General features: G+C 39.8%; 1 protein-coding gene and 1 long non-coding RNA gene across 2 annotated transcripts; one reads left to right on the top strand and one right to left on the bottom strand.

The window, feature by feature from the left end:
• Positions 1 to 5,588: 5,588 nt before the first annotated feature.
• On the top strand, positions 5,589 to 12,265 carry LOC113110450 (uncharacterized). The gene is made up of 2 exons (XR_003293144.1): positions 5,589 to 5,973; positions 11,743 to 12,265. It is a non-coding gene; the product is annotated as an uncharacterized LOC113110450 (long non-coding RNA).
• Positions 12,266 to 16,884: 4,619 nt separating this feature from the next.
• LOC113110449 (uncharacterized mitochondrial protein AtMg00860-like) lies at positions 16,885 to 17,261 on the bottom strand (the record flags this gene model as incomplete). Its single annotated transcript, XM_026274634.1, has 1 exon — positions 16,885 to 17,261. A coding segment is annotated over exon 1 (276 nt), but the record flags the coding sequence as incomplete, so codon positions are not given.
• Between the last annotated feature and the right edge of the window lie 5,154 nt (positions 17,262 to 22,415).

Raw genomic sequence — 22,415 nt, 5'->3', positions numbered from 1 at the left:
ACACCTTTGTTTACTTCTGTGTGTTGCTCGGCAACCACTTTGTTGGAACCACAACTGTTTCTGAGGAACTACTTTATTGTTTGGTGGAAGTATACTGTTTTTATTAAAGGGGGGGTGAAATGCTATTTCATCACTGATCTATATTATAGATCAGTGTATTTCATAGCCAACGCTACTTTGGCATCATCGAAGGGTAACGCCCCTTTTTGGGGGAAAACAAACGGATTCCTGATACAGAACTTGCACCAGGGACCTTTTGTTTTTCATTGTTTCTGATGTGTACAGGCCTGTCAGACACAATTACAAACAGATATTGTATAATATTTATATTGTTTAGTCCTAGCCTGCGAATATTTGAAACTTAAACAGCCAAGGTAGCATGCCTAATGAGAACTAACGTTAATCACGTAGCTACTAGCAGCTTCGTTTTTTTTAACTACAACAAAACTGTCAATAGCTTAAATCAAGTGAAATATGATCCAAGTAAACCACCGACTCTGCATATGCATACTGCTATGCACTATGCATACTGAGGTTTTTTACACTGTTAAAGAGTTGGATTCCCATGCTAAACATAACATAACAAAGTTTCAAAAATTAAGTTGTACGTTTGAAGGAGTATTTCTGTTCCAAAAATACTACTTCCGGTTTGTCACAAGTTTCGGAAAGTTTTTTTCGAGTATGGCTCTGTGTGACGTTAGATGGAGCGGAATTTCCTTGTATGGGTCCTGAGGCACTTCTCCCTGAAGAGCGCACACTCCCGTATAGCAGAGCACTGAGAGCACAACAGACTTCACTGATCAGAGCGAGAGACCGAATTGTCACAAAAGGAGTGTGTTTTTGGTTGCCAGGGCAAGACAACCCTGCACAGATTACCAAAAAAAAACACAAAAAACAGCATTAAGGGACAAGTGGATGGAGTTTATTTTTACAGAGCATCAACGGCGTTGTGCAAGTGTTTTTGTTTGTTCCCCTGCATTTCGAAGATGCTTATTTTACAAACAAGGTCCAGTTTGACGCTGGATTTGCAAATTGTTTATTTCTTAAGGATAATGCAGTCCCAACGAAAAAAGGTCACAATTGTGTGTTGGAACCACATGCGGTGAGTAAAACTGCTTCAAATATCTCTGTGTTGTTAACTTAGCTATCAGCGCGTAAGCACAACAAGTAAACAACATGCGATGTTGTCATCAAACTGCAATTTCCACATGTACACCTTAAAAAATAAATAAAAAAAGACGACATAAAGTGGAACTTAGTCATTTTCCAAAACCGCTAAACAAATATATACAGTTTCAGTACATACCACATAGAGACGTCCTGCTGTAGTCGTTTGCTGATGCTGCTCTCGTTCAGTTTCAGCCTCAGGATCTGATTCTGGATCATAAATATACGCTGAATCTGACTGTAAGCCATGGTTTGTTTTTGATGATGTTTTTTTTCCTCACGGTAATGTCACAACTTCCAAACGTGCTCAACGCAAAAGCTTACTGGCGCTCGTGATTCTTTAGCTCCGCCCACACGTCACGCCTCCAGCCGCTCGTGTTTTTCCGGGAAAAATCGGTACAGACTATCTTTCTCTAATAAATATAATAAAACTAAAGACTTTTTGGAGTTATGAAGGATGCAGTACTACTCTATAGGTACTCAAGATTAACAGGATATTGAGTGAAAACGAGCATTTCACCCCCCCCCCCCCCTTTAATATTGTTACACTTTATTTGTTCTGTTTTATTCTGTGGAACCTTACTACGTACATGGAATAACTGTTTTATAATAGCAATAATCCTTGTGAAGCCATGGTTTACAGTGAATTTATAACAGCTTCGCATTGTTCTTAATGGTAATAAATTCACTGTAAACCACAGCTTCTTGGGGCTTATTGCTTTATTCTGCACCACCCAAACAAGTGCATAATTTGAACATGAAGCCAACATTTAACCCCTTGTGTATTCCTTAGCTTACTTTTAAAAAGAGTAAAACAGTACTTATATATAACAATACATAAATGCATAGTTAATGTAATATTTTCAGAAACTTAATTGCATATTAATTAAAATTGAATGAAAATGTTTTACAGTTCAAAGCTATAAATGCAATTATTTGAACTATACAATGCTTTTTGGCCCACTTTAGGTATGACTTATAATATGTAATTTCATCATTATATTGTTTTTGAAATATGATAAAATTGTACTGCTGAATGTACTGACAAACATTTATGGCAAACTAAAATACACTTTTAATGTCAATTCTATTAAAAGTTGTATGCCAAGTATCTGAATATATTTTTTATTACATATTTGTAATGATGACGTTGTAATTTGTATTACATTTACATTGTCATTTATCAGCTCTTATCCAAAGCAAGTTACAAATGAGGACAAATGGAAGCAAATAATTTTAGTACATAAATAACACGTTTTAATTAAAAAGGTAAAAAGATTATAAAAGTATGATTTAAAAAGTATTTCAGAGGCAAACATTTAGTTTGACATTATTACAACGTTCACTTTTAAAAGTCTACTTAAGTGTGTTAAAGTCAACTGCATCTCTGAATACATTTAAGTGACTTTTTATTTCACTAATATTATCTGCAGGTATACTGCAAGTATATATAATATTATATATATATGGTGCACTTAAGTCTACTTAATACAATTAAGTTTAAAGTTTAAAGTCTAAAGTTTACCTTATTATGTTATATAAAAAAATTCTATTGGAATGAAATATTAACCAACAGTTTTTAAGCAGATATTGCATGCCAAGTGAACTGACTTCACTAAATCAGATAATAGTCCCTTCAATGTCACCATCATTCTTTCGAAGCACCATATTTTCCAGTAATTAACAGTATTGCATGTCTTCAGTTGAACAGAGTGCAAAGGTTGAAAGGGGTTGGTGGCTCTCATTAATCAGACATCTGGACTTTGTTATTTTAATGTGCCAAGTGTTGAAATTGCAGGAAGGTCAGATTGAAGCAGGCGGCCCACATGGCCTATCAAAGCAGAAGAGCAAAGTGGCGGTAGAGTTGGGCGATCTCATTAACTACACTGGGTTTTGCTGCATGCAGACAGACAGAAATGCTCTGTGATCCTCCACATCCAGCCAGAAGCACATATGGACCGCATCCACAGCCGAGCGGCGGCGTTCCTGACGAGTTGAAAACATCTGCGAGGCTCTGTTTCTTTCTCTCCTTCTACATCCATTTCTCTCCCTGCAGTGGTCTTTGATATTTATATTTGGGCACGTTGGCCGGCCTTACATGGTCTGGTGTTGGGTCCTTCTAGAAGACGCCCACTGGTCTGCCCTCCGTCTGTGCCAGTGGCAGGATGGGAATACCAGACGTTTGAAGTCATCACTTTAAAGCAATGCATTACCAAGTTTTCATTGTGCTTTGGAGATATTAGTTTATTAGAATGAGATTTATTCCAGTGGCAAACAAACAATCGTAATCAGACTTTGTTCGTAATCAATGCTGTTGCAGTTTACTCATCAAACTTTGAATGTATAAACAATGGTGATTAAATCCGTGTGTGTGATAATCATCTTGTACACAAATGAAACTGAAATAACAATGAATGGTTGATGCAGTGGTATGAAGACTGAAAGGACCTATTTGCCTGGATCTCGCTCAGGACAGTTAGAGAGAGACAGAGATCGGCCAGATCTTCCCACACAGGGAGCGGGTGGTGAATGAGACGCATTGTGCCACATAGGACACGGCAACAAATCGCTCATTGAATCGTTGTGGGGTAAGATTAATGCACAAACAGCACAATGCTAACTCATAAAGCCCAATTTAGAGGACGACACGGAGGCGTCAGGCGCCCCATTCTCCATCTGATGGAGTCACTAGGTCAAGGTTTTCCTTATTCATGCTGGATTTCTGGATTCTTTATTAAATCAGCTTTCGAATTTTAATGTGATTTGTCAAGAAGTGGTAAGAACCAGTTTTGTGTTACCTTCTAATGCAAATGAATGATTAATATAGATCTAACGTTCTATAAAAATTATTTGATTGAACTTATTATCACTCTAGATGTAACAAACTCCAAAACTCAAGGGGGCGACAGAGATTCCTTCAAACGTGTGCACCATTAAAGCAAATGTGTTTTTATTGTTTAGCTAGGCTAAGCATGTCAACAGCTTACCTTTAACTTATTTAAAGGTAGTTGACTTTAAAGAGCTCCATAGATGTGTACTGTAATGGATACTAAAGCGAACATTTTACCAGTGCTTTGAGTTACAAATTGCACTATGAAACATTTCACAACAATGTGTAAATTTGAGCTTGTACATCCAGAAGTGTCAGTTTTCATGACATACATGTCACGATACAAATTTTTTTCTGATTAGCATTATCAGTTTATTTAAAAATAGGTTACATACAAAAGACAGTGCCTTACAGCTCTTCTGTTATCAAAATGTTTTTCATTTCTGAATGAGCTTTGGTATTTTTTTTAGTGGCATAACATAAAAACAGGGAGGGTGATGATACTGTCTTAAAGTCACGATGAAGTAAAATAAAATATAATTAAATTAGTTGCAAATGAAGAAGTAGTTTGACATAGTATTTATTATAATTATTGTGTTATTGCATAATGACACTATAACATCAATTACATTTTTTTTTCTTGCTGAAAATTATACAGAAATCCATAAAACCATACAAAACCTAGCATTTACATGCATTTTAAACTTATTTTGCTATTTCTATATTTATTGACCCACTTAGATTTGAAATAGTGGTGATATTTACCGCTAACTTCATTCTGCACAGTTTGTGCTAAATATGAATGATACTTCAGATTTTCCAGTTTGTTGAGAAGAGGTTACTTTTCTAACCTGTAAGATATTTATGATGATAAAAAAAGATATTTATGGGAAAAAAGTTCCCATATCCATACACAAGAACATCACAGACACTTGGGTATGGGGTATTTTGCACTTAACAACAACCACCCAGAACACCCTAAATACATAGCAACACCCTTGCAGCCAATCTCAACACCCATGATGACCTGATGTACACTGGCAAACAAGCTTGGTGATATTAGTGAAATCCCCCTACACTGGCTCTATTGTGATCCACTGCGCTGTCCTCAGGTGATGAACTGAGCTCTGAGGCAGAGCGTGCAATGAATCCGAACACAACAGGATATGATGTTACAGTGTGTCCAAAGCTCTTATTACTCTTTGTGCACAGGATTAAGATCCACACAATGACTACAAAAGTGCTCAGGTTACACATTACACACATGATTAGGCTTCAGGCACACTCTATGTAGGTACAATACATAAAGGTACAATATGTTGGTCTCTCCTTTAAGATAAATCTATTGTATTTTGTTCCCAAGTTTTATAATACGCCAGACATGCATATATATTGTACATGTATATTGTTCATTCCATGACTTAGAAACTAATAGCACAGTTTTTGTCAACAGGTAGTATGATGCATCTGTTGCATAAATGGTGCACAACAAAGTTTATTTTGTCAGATTAGGGGTTTGTTTAAATTTGTACCTCTAACCTTCGGAGTGAGAAACATAGAGTAGCAGAGAGCAGCAACGCTTGGCATCCAGCAGACGAAAGGGTGGGACTGGCAGGAACAACAGCGATGAGTAAAGCTCAAGTTCTCCTTTATGAGCCCCTCATCTAACGACCGCATTTGATTACAGTCAGTCTCAGAGTAGAGGAACTTTTTACAGGATTACTGCCAGTTTCCTCCAGCACACACACACACACACACACACACACTGCTGGATGCTGGAGCGTCTCTGTGAAAGCGGAGTGGGCTGAGGCTATAATGAGAGCGGTATGAAGGGATGATGTTGAAGACTGGCCGAGCCAGACAGGGATAAACAGTGGGGAGTTTCCTTCAGATTCTACCATCCGCTCTTCTGGTTTGTCTCTGTTAGGCAGTTCGTTCTGCTTTGATCCTGGAGAAGCTAAAAGAGGCTAAAAAAGGTAAGGATTTCTGTTTTTTATGATATACGCAAATGTTTTTTAAAGAATCTAGTCGTCAGTTATATCTCAGAAGAAAGTAAAGTGTCAAACTGTTAAGTTAGTTGCTTGTGAGAAATTATATTGAGAGCAAACAGATGTTTCTTAAGTTCCATGCTTCTCATATTTCTCTCCTGAGGGAAAAAAATCAGTGTAATGTCTTAAAAGATTCCAGTGAAAGTATCTCAAAATGTGCTCAAGATCCCAATAATCTGCAGTCAGATAGGAAGTTAAGTCCCTCAGGAAGCAATTTATTTGACTTGCATGTTGTTTTTAACTCGATTAATCATTTCATTTATTATTTGTATTTTTATTTCACATTTTAAGAGAAACATTTAAGACTAAATTGTTGATAAATGTATTCTAAAATGAGATTTTATGGTGCATTGTTCATTTATCTCCTGATAATGTTGTCACGTATTTGAATGTGTTTTTAAATCTTATTACAAGCATCTACCATTTCAGTGTGATGTAAACGAAACAATCATTTTCTTCAAAATAGTTTATATGGATATGTGTAGTGACAGATGGTTACCATGTTTCTTTAAGGAAACTTTGATTTCATGTATTGATTTTTTATTTTACAGAAATAATATAGCCTACTTTAAAACAGTATATGCTTTGAATGTAATGTTTTCACACACTTAATGCATGTTAATTGTAATTGAATGAAATTTGTATTTTTAAATGCAGCTTTAACTGAACTTTCCAGTGAACCACTTAAATACATATTTATGTATAGGCTCATTTCAAAATGACTTTTGTCTTTGAAATATATTTAAAGATTACAAGTATTTCTGTTAATGTTAATTCTATTGAAACTTGTATGTCATGTATTTAAATATATTTGTAATTACAGATTTTAATGACGTCGCAATTTTTACTTTAAAATATGCACCTTAAAGTAGTTTAAATTATATCCAAGTACTTTACATGTGCTTAATAATCAACACATCTAAATAAGTGTACTTCTTTAAAACAAGATACAATTATTAAAACATAATGATTCTAAATGTACTTTAAAATAAAATCTGGCATTATTATAACATGCACTTTTTAGTCACAATACTCTTTAAATACCCTTAAAATACCTTTTATTTTATTGATATATTATTCTCAAGTCTTATGAGACGTAGCCGCACCCTTTAAGGCGTAGTCTTAGTCTCGCATGGGTGGCATCCCACAAACAGTTAAACTTACAGCGTTGATTGTTAAGACTTCTTTACCCAGCTCTTAGAGAACATAAAAACATTGCTGAAGTCATGCTGATTTAAGCAGTCTAATGAGTAATCCAGTCCAGACCAAACACAGTCTGTGTGGGTTAAGAAGACTCGTTCAGGAGGGGGCGAGGTGGAAGTAAGGTGAAGATAGACTGTGCCACACTAAATGTCAAGTGTGAAAGACTGCGCTCTAATTTAATCTAGCACCCTTGACTCGTGGCCAGTGAGGCGATGTTGAACGAGGGGCCAGGTCCTCTAATCTCAGCTCGCTCACATGATAAGGTTAGACCGGGGTCTGTGTTCAGGATGAGTGGGCTTGATGGAGGAGGATCAGTGCTGTTTTCCTGACTCTACAGAGAGTGCACATTCACGTTAGTAATGGAGGCACTGAGAGACAGGAGCTGTACTTTCTCAGATCATTTCCTACCACTTTGCTTTGGCCTTGGCCCCCCTTGTTCATTAGCAGTCATTAATTCCCAGCAAAGGCCATCAGAAAAACCTTCGGTGAGGCTAGTGAGGGCCGCTGAAAGGCAGAAAAACAGCAGTGAAACAAAGGATCACGTGTAGAGGTCATGGGTGAGATGTTCTGGGGCCCAGTTTGTGTCTCTTATATCTGAAAGCGTGTGTGAACAACTACGCAAACCCTACGGAGACTCACTATCTCAAGAGGTTTCAGTTTTTATTCTGTGTTATTCTGTGTATTATTATTACTACCATTATTATATTATGTAGAACACAAACTGAGAATTCTCAAAAAATGTTCACGTGGCTCTGTGACCAAAAATAAATAAATAATAGAAAAAAGTGTCAGAAATACAGTTCACTGTATTGCATTTCTTCTGAGGTCATGTAATATATAAATATGTTATATTTTTCTAAGTTATAAATATAGCAAAATGTATTAATACTTCACAAGAAAATATGACTTCTTTCTACAACATTTCATCTATTAATTGCCTTTGCTTTGTAATTATTTGTGAAATTTAAAAGCTATTTCTGAGTTAAAACTGATTCAAATAAATTATTACACTATTTATTTTTTATAGTTTTGTGAGAGGATAAGCCTTGAAGAAAGACTGTATAATATAAACTCAACCGTGTCTCAAACTGAGCACAACTTTTACCAGATACCAAAGGCTTTTCAGTGTGAACTCAAATATGTACAAATCTTTTTATTTATCTATAATATTCTAGTACGTTTCATTTGTTGCTGTTTAAGGTACAGTTGATTCTTAACTGAGAGCTTCTGTTTGTCTCTTGAGCAACATTTGAGCAAGAAGACTTTCCTCCAGGACCCTAAACCTTTCTGTTCAAATCTGTGGTTAGTGCAAAAAAGTGAAATTGGCAAATGGCTTTATAGTTTCATAAATTCATGGTGACTGACAACTGTAAAAATCGTCTGCAATGCAATTGCTCACAAATCATCTCACATTAAAGCAATTCTCTTGCATCACATTGGACAGCTAAACAAAATATGAGGTAAAGAGTAACCAGTGTTAAAAAAATAAAAACTTTACAACAAAGCTGGAACTAGGGACATTATGCTCAGATTTGCAACTAAGTGTAGTTATTAACCTTGCTTGATATTAATTTTCTAAGCGACTGTAAGATTTTAAGCTTGGAGGTTGAATGTACAGTTAAGGAAACCAACCCCATTTTTCTGTGGGCAAAATATATTTTAAATATATGGCAAATATATGCTGTTTAATTAAAGGTCCCGTTATTCGCGCTTTTTTGAAGCTTTGATTGTGTTTAGAGTGTAGAGAGTATTTTTCACACAATTCACCTATCTGTATACTGCTGTTTTCACTGTCATAAAAACGGGCTGATGACTTCCTTGTTCTATAAAGTCCCTCCTTCAGAAATACGTAACGGGTTCTGATTGGGCCAGCGGTACCTGTGTTGTGATTCGACAGCAGCTGAGCGCGCGCTGCCCTCCTGGAAATGTGCGATTGGGCTAGAACACACGTGCTGGAGATGTACTTATAATCACAGGAGCGTTTTTACTGACGAGATGCGCATGAAAATCGCATTCGTTTTTTTGCACAGTCCTAACATCTAGTTACCAAAGCTAAACAGCGTTGCACCAACTTAAATAATAAAATACACTTACCGGTTGTGGTCCATAAACAACACCTTCTCCAGACAAAGAGGGAACTGCTCCATCTTTCAAGAATAATCTTTGTGCGAATCCGGCATTAAACTGATTGAGATTGAGGAAGTTGTCCTCAGCAAGCTGTCCTCAGCAGAAATGTGCTGCACACAGTTTTACATGTGCATTATAATTTTCAGGAACAGAGTTAAACATAAATTGTAACCATTAATCTCCAAGTACAGCGTCCCTGGGAAGCCCAAACAAAGATGATTGGACCCCGAGATGAAAATAACAGCGTTTCAACGACGCGGCGACAAACACAAACACAGCTCTTCCTTCTCCGTCGGAGCACAACAAGGCCACGCCCCCTTTTTGTGAATTCATGTTGGCGGAGGTTAGTCAAAAAACTGTTTTAGTGACGTCATTACTGCAGGAACTAGAGAGATGTAGTCCAAACGGGTCGTTCGATGTAGGCAAATTCTGTTAAATGAAATATCTCGCTTGGCATTGAACTTTGAGCTTTAGAATTTTACAGATATTATTTATACTCTAACAATATAAATAACTATTTCTAACTATTTTAGAAAAAGAAAGTATATTTCGTTTCAACACTAATATACCAAAATAATTGAATATAATTGGCCATTTTTTATATTTTGAAATGTTTAAATATATATATATATATTTATATATTAATTCAATCTCCCTAATGTCATTTCTAAATATAGTCTAAATGTGTATCAAGTACTATACAGAAAGCTATAATCAGTAATGATATTACTAACCATCTTGAAGAGCAGGATCTAGCCGCATGCACAATGTATCACGTAATATAATATTCCTCCTGTCTGCTGAGGACATGAGGCCGTTTCTTCACTCATACCCACATTACTCTACACAGCGTGGAGCGGAAGCAGCGTTTGATTAGCTTCTGTAATCAGGGGCTGCTCCAGACACAACAATCACATTATTACAGTATCACAGATTCTTATCAGACAAAGCCCACAGGTCATGTCCTCAAAAACACAATCTGGCCTGCACTCAGAGCCACACAGATCAAGCACACTGCTCCAATATCTGTCAAGAGCACAGAAATAAAAGAGCTGGAACCAGAAGAAAGATCTGGATCAGTGCTTGACTTTCAGAAAATGGTGGCTGTCTGCCACGGGAGGTCAAACAAAAATATTGCATGATCTATTATATAATGAATAGTATCAAATTAATAAAATAAATTTGGGAGAGGACCTGTCACTTTGAGCAGTATAAACATTTTCCTAACAACCCATCTCATCTGAAAAGCCAACTATCTTACAAGTTTCCACTTTATTATGAATTTTTATGATGTGCATTGTACAAAAACCAATGATTTTTAGAAAAAGGTAAGCATGAAGGTCCACCAGTTAGCCAGCACATAAAATAGTTATGATTACCATGAGATTGTGTAGGCTAATATATTAAAATTGTCGCCTATAATGAAAATTATGCAAGGAATTTGTAACAACACAGCTGCAATTGTGAACATCATGCTGAGATTTTCAATAGTTATTGTAGTTATTATTAGTGTTGGTACTTTCCTAATTGCAATTCAATTATTTTTGCTTGGGAGATGAATATAAAGATGAAAAAAATATATAAATTTCACTGGAAAGTTCATTATTTTACAAATTTTACAATTTGTTTGAATTTGTAAAATGTACAAAAAAAAAATTTGTAGAAAAAAAAGTCAACCCCATCTGTCACTGTGTGGCGTATGAATCACACAAATAAATATCAATCGTACATACAGTATACATATCCACCAAATATAGCATGCATATTCAATATTTTTTTGCAGATTTAGGACACATTAAGCTATCACATGGCATGATTTAATATAAAAATGTAGAAAATGGTATGAGATTATTTTACTATTTTATTTTATATGATTCACTATTTCATTAAAAACACAACTAAACCTGGTCAAAATTAAAATAAGTATCTATTTTTAGTTATTATTTCCAGTGTTGGGGAAAGTTACTTTTAAAAGTAATGCATTGCAATATTGTGTTACTCCATAAAAAATGTGTTACTTTTTATGGAAAGTAATGTATTACAATATTTTTGCTTTACTTTTTGTCAACTAAGTTCGACTTAGTCATTTTTTGGGCAATTGTTAAGCTCTTTTCACATCAAAAGTGAAATGAATAAGCCTCAGACTCTCAACACAGATTCAGGAGAACTGTCAGTGAATAAATGGGAAAACAAAATCTCAGATCTTTTTAAAAGTCATTTCTTACTTTACAAGTTACATAAAAAGTGCTCTGATAATGTAACTTATAATGTGTTACACCCAACACTGATTATTACCATTTTCATTTTATTTTTAGATTTGAATATGACATTCAGTTCTAATTTCTATATACATATTTTGTTTTGTAGCCTCGCTGGACCCCATGACTATCCTCCTGGCGTGGATCACTGGACATTTCAGAAGAGCAAGCAATATTACGACTGGAGAATTACAGTGCTTCTTAGGAGTTTGTGAGGCTTATGGATTTCCCATCACCCCAGACTGCACTTTATTTTGCAAGAATGTGATGCGGTCTGTTTGACCCATCCTTGTTTCATGTGGCAGCAACCCTTCACACTTCCCTCCCCACATATTGTAAAGAAAATGACTTAATTTAGCGATATGAGAAACATCAGACAGAGAGAAAAGCCAAATGGAGAACGTCATAGGAAATGGGTTTTCATAAAACATCCTTCACAGGCATTTTGACATGATTACACATGACTAATGATTTCTTCAAATGACTTAATCAGGTTCACTCGTCTTGGGAGGCAAGTAAATGCAGAAATGAAGGGTTGCATAGGCCTGCTAAACTGTAAAACCTAAACCAGCCAACATGGAAGTGATTCAGATTGCATGTTTATTGATACACCACTTATTAAAAAATAGCTATGATTTTTCTGACTTGTACCATGGTAATACTGGGGTATTCTTAAAGTACCATGCAAATGCAATTTTTGGTTCTACAGCATGTCTGTATGGTGTTACCATCTGAGAACATCACTATACTCTGACATAGTATGTTTTTTTTTTTTTTTTTTGCAAAAGATACAGACCTTCAGATAACAGTCTTTTCCCCAATGTAACACAAGACTTTTCACATCTGCCTCACAAAGATCACAAATTAATCTTATTGGATGCAATAAGTGATGTCAACTGTTCATTTCAAAACCCTTATCTTTCTTGCCTTTCTAGAGAGAAAATTGCATCACGTTTCTCATCTGGGTGCAGTGGATAATTAGGGAAATACCTAGAGTCAAGCCAAGCATGAGAGAAGCAGGAGCTGGGGTGGGACGGCTTGTTGTGACTGTGTGGGTTCCTGGCATGATGATTTGTGACTGTAGTGAAAAATCACATTGCCAGGGATTACCACACTGCCATGGCCTTACCAGCAGTTCAGGAGGACATGGACAAAAAAATTGAGGAAATTTGGAAAAAGGGCACTTGAAATGCCAGAATGAAAGGGGAACTCCATTAGGGAGGTTAGCAAAGCATTTGTGATGCTGTTCTGAGCGGGTGCAGAGCTTAGCTGATTGGTGAACGTGCACGGTTTGCTTTTTTGTTCACAGTGGCTAAGTTCTTCACCTGAAAAGAAACTGCAGCTTTTTTCTTTTGGAAAGTCTACGTCCTTTATATGTGCTATCATGGCAAAGAAACTGATAATATATACCCTTGTGACAATTAAGTACACTTTAGCATACTTTCAAAAACAACACTTATTATGGAAATAATTTATTATGAAAAAACATTATTATGGTTATTAAAATTTATTTTTAAAAGTGCTTAAGAAATAGTCATAGTCAATTAATATTATAATATTTGCAAGTACAGGTTTTTTTTCATATATTAATACCTCACAATTTGAAGTACACCACAAGTACACATTCAACACAATTAAGTGTATATGTGACCCTGGAGCACAAAACCATTCATATAAAGGTCAGTTTTTTGGAAACTGATATTCATACATCAAATGAAATCTGAGGTTGCAAAAAAATCTATATATATTGAGAAAATCACCTTTAAATTTGTCAAAATGAAGTTCTTCGCAATGCATATTACTAATCAAAAATTAAGGTTTAAAACGTTTACGGTAACAAATTAACATAATATCTTCATGGAACATGATCTTTACTTAATATCCTAATTATTTTTTGCATAAAATAAACATCTATAATTTTGACCCATACAATGTATTATTTGCTATTGTTACAAATATACCAATTCTACTTCAGACTGCTTTTGTGCTCCAGGGTCACATATCTTTTTCAAAAGGGTTGTATTCCAATAATAGTTGTAAATATATATATTGTTTGAAATCTGTATGACTTTCTTTCTTTGTGTGGAATGCAAAAGGAGATACTTTTAAGAATGTTCATGCTGCTCTTTTCAATACAACTGACCAAAATAATAATAATAAACAAGTGCTTAAAATGTAGTCTACTATAATCCAAATAATTTGGAGCCCTATAAAAGCTTTGTGTGATAAATAGAGTAAAATTGATTAATAACTGAAAACCTTCCAGTCTACTGTAAAACTCAAATATAACTTTTGCTTTTAAATCTTAGTACATAACAAGTGGTTTTAAGATACCCAAAATTAATCTTTGACATAAGCAAAGTGATGTGCATAAATGTGGTTTGAATACATGGAACCAAATGAGATTATGGGCTTGTTCTTCAATCAAAACTAAACATTGAATAATTTGTGGTTCAAATATTTCTCTATATGAAAAGAGCAGCATTAAACTTTAAAGTATCCCCTTCTGTTTCCCACAGTACAGAGAAACCCATGCTTGTGTCAAACAATATAAGGCTGGATGAACTGCTGATAGAATTTTCTCAGCCTGTTTTTCAATTGATAACAAGGAAGGTATTAGCATCACTAACAAAGATGATAAATGTGCAGTGTCATAATTAAACACACATGTGTAATGATAAATCTTGCTTAAGAATAGAGAAATGTGCCAAAGTTAAAATGGAACACAGCTCCCATGTGACTGAAGCTATCTTTGTGTGAGAAAATCTCTTATTCGAAGCAGATGATCTTTCTTAAAGGTAAAGCATGTAATTTCAGTGCCACTAGAGTCACTGAATAGAATTGCAAAAATAATACTGTTTTTAAACAGGTTTCCCAAGTACCCACTGTCTACCATTGGTGAAACAAACAGATAGCCCCGCCCACTCAGAGTTCTTTTGTCACATCCACACAAGGAGAGGAGAAGACGGGTAAGTATTTTCGTGAAGCTTTATTAGCATAGCACTATAACAGAGCAGGTAAGTGTGGTCACAGACGGTGAATCTTCAAGCACTGATCAACTGGTGAGTTCAAGTACAGAGCTAAGCCAGTACAACAAAGAGTCACTTCCCTTAATCGATGTGTCTGAATCTCCACAGAGCCACAACTACGGTCCACAAGGAGCAGGCAGAAGATCCACAAAGAATGTCCATGCAATCTTGATTCCAGCCGGTGAGTGAGTGAGTGAGATGAGTATTTAAAAGGTGTGGTGATTGCTGGTGCAGGTGCAGGTAATTAGTATTCAGGTGACGGTTCACGTGGGCGGTGCATGGGAGATCGAGTGGATGGTGACTGGCAATGGTGACTGGGGCTGAGGGAACGAGCTGAGGGTGTGACACTACCCCCCCCCCCCACGGGTGACTCCAGGCACCCTAGAGCGGCGACGGGGACGACCACGACCTCTGGGAGCCGGGCGGTCCGGGTGTTGTCGGTGGAACTATTCGAGGAGAGCCGGATCCAGGATGTTATTGCGTGGTACCCACGACCTATCCTCGGGCCCGAACCCCTCCCAATCTATGAGGTACTCCAGGTGGCCGTTCCGCCGCCGGGAGTCGAGGATCTCTTGGACCTGGTAGATGCTGTCTCCGAGGATCTCGGGTTGGTCTGGAGGGGGAGGCGGTTCCGGTTCTGTGGAGGAAGGAGAAACTGGATCAGTGTGACGTTTTAACAGTGAGACGTGAAACGTGGGTGAAATCCGGTAGCGTGGTGGTAGGTCCAGGCGGTAGGTGACGGGGTTTATCTGGGAATGGATGGTGAACGGCCCTATGTAGCGGGGACTCAGCTTTTTGCAGGGCAGTCGGAGGCGGATATCCCGAGTGGAGAGCCAAACCTTGTCTCCAGGTAGATAGACGGGATTAGGCGATCTGCGGCGGTTAGCGGTCTCTGTATGCCTCCGAACTGCCCGTTGGAGATGGATGTGAGCTGAGTCCCACACCCTCTCGCTCTCCTGGAACCAGTGATCTACCGCGGGCACCTCAGAGACTTCTCCTGACCAGGGAAACAGCGGTGGTTGATAGCCTAAAACACATTGAAAAGGGGTTAAGCCTGTAGTGGTTTGGCGAAGGGAGTTTTGGGCATACTCAGCCCACGGCAGATACTGGCTCCAGGTATCCTGGTGTTGGGAGCAGTAAGTACGGAGGTACCGTGAGATTTCTTGAATCTTCCGCTCGGTCTGGCCGTTGGTCTGTGGATGATATCCAGAAGATAAACTGACGGATGTCCCGAGAAGTTGGAAAAACGCTCGCCAGACCCTGGAAATAAACTGAGGACCTCTGTCCGATACAATGTCCTCTGGAGTGCCATAATTCCGGAACACGTTGGTGAAGAGGGCTTCGGCGGTCTCGAACGCTGTGGGAAGACCTTTTAAAGGGATTAGTTTGCAGGATTTAGAAAAACGATCTACAACAACCAGAATGGTAGTGTACCCCCGTGAGGGGGGAAGGTCAGTGGCGAAATCCACCCCTAGATGGGTCCAGGGTCGGCGAGGAATGGGCAGTGGTTGTAATTTACCCACGGGAAGTTGACGAGGTGTGGTGGTAATGGCGCAGACCGAGCATCCGAGGATGTACCGGGTAACGTCACGAGCCATGTTCGGCCACCAGTACTTCTGCTGGATGAGCGAGAGGGTTCGCCTGCTGCCAGGGTGTCCTGAGCCAGGTGACGTGTGCGCACTTTCCAGTAGAGGGAGTCGCTGGCTTGTGGGCACGTATATAAGACCCGTGGGAACCTCCGGAGGTGCAGGCTCCTCAAGGGTGGCGGCTCGAATTTCCTCGTCGATCTGCCAGAGGATGGGCGCGAGGAAAACGGAGGGTGGCAGAATCGAATCAGGCTCGTTGGTGTCTGGTTCTGGTGAGTACATACGGGACAGGGCATCTGCTTTAGTGTTCTTGTGACCGGGCTGATACGTGATCTGAAAATTAAAGCGAGCAAAGAAGAGTGACCAACGAGCCTGACGAGCATTGAGTCTTTTGGCGTTCTGCAGATATTGGAGATTTTTGTGGTCGGTGACAACAGTGAATGGAAACTGGGCTCCCTCTAGCCAGTGCCGCCACTCCTCAAGGGCGAGTTTAATGGCCAACAACTCACGGTCTCCGATACCATAATTGCATTCGGCAGGAGAGAGTTTCCTAGAGAAGTACGCACACGGATGGAGTGAGCAAGGTTCACCAGACCATTGGGATAACACGGCTCCAATGCCGTGGTTGGCCGCATCAACCTCTACGACGAAAGGCTTGGACGGGTCAGGATGTCGAAGAATGGGTGCTGAGGTGAAGAGGTGTTTAAGATGGCCGAAGGCCTCTCGAGCTTGGGATGTCCAGCGCAGCTGGCGCTGACCTCCTTTTAGGAGGGATGTTAGAGGAGCCGAGTGCAGGCTGTAGTTCTTGATAAAGCGTCGGTAGAAATTGGCAAAGCCAAGGAAACGCTGGAGTTCTTTCACCGTTGTGGGCTCCGCCCAGTTGTCCACAGCATCCACCTTGGCAGACTCCATCTGAACTCCCTCCGCAGAGATCACGTATCCGAGGAAGGAGACAGTAGTGCAGTGAAACTCGCACTTCTCAGCTTTTAGGTAGAGGTGATGGTCTCGGAGTCGTTGTAAAACGTGGCAGACATGGGTTTGGTGTTCTTCTATGTTCCGGGAGTAGATCAGGATATCGTCTATGTAGACAATGACGAATTGGTGGAGATAATCACGGAATATTTCGTTCATGAAACTCTGGAAGATGGATGGACTGTTAGCAAGTCCATAGGGCATCACCTGATATTCGTAGTGCCCGGCAGGGGTGATGAAGGCAGTCTTCCACTCGTCTCCCTCTCGGATACGGATCAGGTTGTAGGCACTGCGGAGATCGAGTTTGGTGAACACCTTGGCTTCGCGCAGTTCCTCCAGAGCCGCCGGAACAAGTGGTAACGGGTAGGCGAACTTGACGGTGGCGTCATTTAGCACCCGATAGTCGATGCATGGTCGAAGTCCGCCATCCTTTTTGGGGACGAAGAAAAAACTGGATGCAGCTGGAGATGTGGATGGTCTGATGAACCCCTGATCAAGAGCCTCCTGGATGTATTCCTCCATCGCCACCTGCTCAGGACGGGAGAGTGGATATATTTTCCCATGCGGTAGCTTGGCACCTGGCAGCAGGTCGATACTACAGTCCCAGGGCCGATGAGGCGGTAATCGGGTGGCTTGTTCCTTGCTGAACACATCGGAGTAGGAGGAGTAAAGGGCAGGTCTTCCTATGGAGGTGGAGTGCAATTGAAGGTGCGGTGGCGCAGACTGTGAACTCTGGACTGGTGAACGGTGAATGTGACTCTGGCATTCCGGGTCCCATGCCTGGATTTCCCCTGTGCTCCAGTTGATTTGTGGATTATGTTGGGCCAGCCACGGCCTACCCAGGACGACGTCAACGGTAGCGCGAGGAAGTACGAGGAGGGCCAGTTGTTCCCGGTGTCCGTGGGGCAGAACGAGTTGTAGCTCGTGTGTCCTTCTAGTTATTTTGCCACCGCCTAATGGTGATCCCTGAATGGTAGTGATACGGTAAGTAGTCTCATTCTGGATGATGGGAATACGGTGCTTGGTTACGAAGTGAGATGAGATGAAGTTGCTGGCAGCTCCGGAATCCATCAGGACATGGATGGAAAGATTACGTGAGTTAGTTGTTATCTGGGCTTTGATATGAGGTATGTGAGATACTGATGGGGTAATTGAGACTGTACTCACCATTGGGCGAGGCGGACGGACTGGGCAGGCGTGGATCAGGTGAGTGGCCTCGCCACAGTATAAACACAGCCGCTCCTGGATACGGCGCCTCCATTCAGAGGCATCTAGGCGGTAGGAGTCGGTGATCATGGGTTCCTCCTGGTCTCGTTGGGGCGAGGGCGTTCTGGCCAATGGAGAGATGGCATATGAAGCCGGTGAGGCACAAGCCGAGAGGTGCTGAGCAACATTTATTGTCTTTCTAATGAATGTCTCTAGACTGACATTATCGTCGTAAATGACCATTTGCTTTCTGATCTGGGGTTTTAAACCTTTACGGTACGCAGCTAGTAGGGCAATTTGGTTCCAACCACTGGTGGCGGCTAATGTTCGGAAACGGAGAGTGTAGTCGTGTATTTCAGCGGCTCCCTGCCGGAGATTTAAGAGTTCATCATGGGTTGAGAGAGGAGTTAGAGCCACCCCGAACACTTCCTGGAGGTGAGTGACGAAGGCGTCGAATGAGGATAGAACTGGACTTTTGGAGCTCCAAAGAGCCTCTGCCCATTGTAGCGCTCGTCTGGTGAGAAGAGAGATCACAAAGGCGACTTTGGTGGCCTCATTGGGGAATTTACAGGTATTTGCGTTGACGAACAGTGAGCACTGCAGAATAAACCCACTGCAGCCACTCGGTTCACCCGTATAGCCTGTGGGACGTGCAAGGGGCGTGCTGTTGGTGGCGGAAGCACCGGTTTCGGTGGGTGGTGAAACTGACTGTAGTACTTGGCGGAGGGCAGTCACCATTTCGGTGAACGGGTCCGGAGCAGCTCCCTGAGCTGCAGCGTTAACATCCATGGGAGATATGAAGTTCTGTTTTTGGGGCTGGAATCCTGTCACATCCACACAAGGAGAGGAGAAGACGGGTAAGTATTTTCGTGAAGCTTTATTAGCATAGCACTATAACAGAGCAGGTAAGTGTGGTCACAGACGGTGAATCTTCAAGCACTGATCAACTGGTGAGTTCAAGTACAGAGCTAAGCCAGTACAACAAAGAGTCACTTCCCTTAATCGATGTGTCTGAATCTCCACAGAGCCACAACTACGGTCCACAAGGAGCAGGCAGAAGATCCACAAAGAATGTCCATGCAATCTTGATTCCAGCCGGTGAGTGAGTGAGTGAGATGAGTATTTAAAAGGTGTGGTGATTGCTGGTGCAGGTGCAGGTAATTAGTATTCAGGTGACGGTTCACGTGGGCGGTGCATGGGAGATCGAGTGGATGGTGACTGGCAATGGTGACTGGGGCTGAGGGAACGAGCTGAGGGTGTGACATCTTTAACATGAACCATCAGCTTTAAAGATGCAATTTAACATGATTTAAAGTGTAATAATATAATATGGTAAATGGTGGCAAGAAATCACATTCCAGAAAAGGTAAGAGTTGGCTTTCTAACTAATTTTGTAATTACGTGAAATGGTCATCTGTGAGAGATCAGGACCTGAGCTCCGGTGCCTTCTGAGCTGATATCAGTTGTGTTGATTTACTGGCTCAGTTCAGCAGGAACAGGAGTGTGGCCCGTGCACACAGAACCACACATCCTTTCACAAGCCAAGGGAAAACACTTCAGCAGAACCTATAGACGATACCAAAAGAAACAAGTCTGTGCTTGATGTGTGCTCGTCTCTAAATGAACGTCCTGAAGTGCCTTGACCTTGAATGCACCAGGAGAGCTGGTTTCCCAGACACAGATTAAGCAAAGTCCCACAGTAAAAAGAATTTCCAGAGAGAAGGATCAGAGTTCAGAGTGAGAACTTTTTTCTCGAAAATAAACTATTTAGTTGTTATTTGACATATCTGATTCTTATTTGCATGACTTTATTTTCATATCTATAGTGGAAACAAAACAAATTATTAGGCAAATTAATTAAAAGAGTAAAATAGGCAAACAGTTTAACTTTGTTTAACCAAAATCTGGCCTCAATATTATCTCCCAGAGTTTGTACTGTACTAATTATTAAAACATGCATCTGTAAACTGTTTGTTTGTTTTTTTACATTGAGAAAAAGTGGCAACCAGAAGTTGCATTTGTTTTTTATGGCTCAGTGGAAACAAAAATGGTCTTTACTGTTGAGCTTTACCAATAATACACTGTGTCCAATGTGTCAGTAATACGCCCCCTAGTGTTTAAACTGCAGTCTAACTTGAGGTCCAATACTTATTTACACTGCGTGCAAATTTTTTATTCTGTTAAAAGGCAGAAAAAAAGAAGGAAAAAAAATGTAAACAATTTTAACCTTTGGTGATCTGAAATGTATTTCTTACATTTTAATTGTACAGGACTTTGACAGTACAGCAGATGAGGGGGAGGCAATGCATGATGCAAGGTCTTAAGACGGATGCTTAATATTAAAGTTGATATAGCCTACATAATATCAACAGAACAAATAATGCATCCATAATCCTGAATGACTCCTAGAATTGGGACAAATGTGTTTAATCCCAGGCATATAGTCATAATATTAATGTATAACATAATACATAACTCCTTTTTATTCACGTCATATTTCATATTACATTTGACCGTTGCTGCTCTCTCAATTCACGTTCACTTCTTAGATCATATCAATTATATCACAATGATAATGCGTCACTAGGCGGGAGTGATGCATCAGATCAGGAAAGCTTGAAGGACACTGATTGAGCACTGCAAGTGCATTTCACAGAGTATTCGGAAAATTAACATCTATACTCCATGTGTGCTTTCTAAGCTGTTACAATGCTGTCAGGTAGGACAACTTAAGATATATTATGCTCTGGTGTCCTACAAATGACATTATTTTCTAGTTAGTAAATTGCAGTCAAAACACAAGACAGTTTTGGGCAGTTTAATTTGATTACTTCTGATAGCTTTTACATTAGACTACTTTTCAACAGTGTTTGGTAACATGTATAATATTTTTGTCATGAAAAAAGAAAAGAAAAACATTATCTAATGAGTCACGATTTTGCCACAAATAGAGGAGTGGATAAAAATGTACATGGTGTAAAATATAAAGGGAGTCATGCAGATAAAGCATTTATAATAAAAATGTTTGTAATCTGATTTAATATCATGCATTATGACCCATTATTCATTTATCATCCATTGTAAAATAGAATTAAATAATATGAACATAAAATTCATATAAAACTAAAAAATCATCACATTTATTCCAATAAATCACAGCATACAGTACAATCCAGTAGAGTTACAGCAATGCATTTGCTGAGAGATCTTTTAAGATTCATGAGAAGCCATAGGTTTAGAGAAGTTGTGTATCTCTGTGAAGCACCATCCTCTGAGGTGCTTTAAAACTGATTCATGAGCTTCACGTCAAACATGCATCTGAAATCCTGTATTCAGCAAGTCTTCCCCAATCCTTCTGTGAGAAGTATTTAGTGTGTAAAGTTATCTCAATGTTCCTCTCCTGTTCTAGCAGTATATTAGACTGGTTCACCTGTAGTCTGGAGGAACGGGTTTCTTCTTCGCTGATCTCCATCCGAGAGATGCTTAGCACTTGTTGGCCCTTTTGCCTTCTGTCTGCGGTCCAGCTCACCCCTAAACCATCTGGATTGGGTTCAGGTCCGGTGACTGTGGAGGCCAGGTCATCTGGCGCAGCACCCCATCACTCTCCTTCTTGGTCAAATAGCCCTTAATGCCTTCAGTGTGACTCTACAATTTTCATAGTCATGAAAATAAAGAAAACTCTTTGAATGAGAAGGTGTGTCCAAACTTTTGGTCTGAAAGTGAAAGTGACGTGACATTCAGCCAAGTATGGTGACCCATACTCAGAATTTGTGCTCTGCATTTAACCCATCCAAAGTGCACACACACAGAGCAGTGAACACACACACACTGTGAACACACACCCGGAGCAGTGGGCAGCCATTTTTATGCTGTGGTGCCCGGGGAGCAGTTGGGGGTTCATTGCCTTGCTCAAGGGCACTTAAGTCGTGGTATTGAAGATAGAGAGAGAACTGTTCATGCACTCCCCCCACCCACAATTCCTGCCGGCC

The sequence above is a fragment of the Carassius auratus genome, chromosome 10, assembly GCF_003368295.1.
Source record: "Carassius auratus strain Wakin chromosome 10, ASM336829v1, whole genome shotgun sequence".
Taxonomy (NCBI): Eukaryota; Metazoa; Chordata; class Actinopteri; order Cypriniformes; family Cyprinidae; genus Carassius; species Carassius auratus.
The sequence above is the reverse complement of the archived record's forward strand: the minus strand, read 5'-3'. Positions and strand labels throughout refer to the sequence as shown.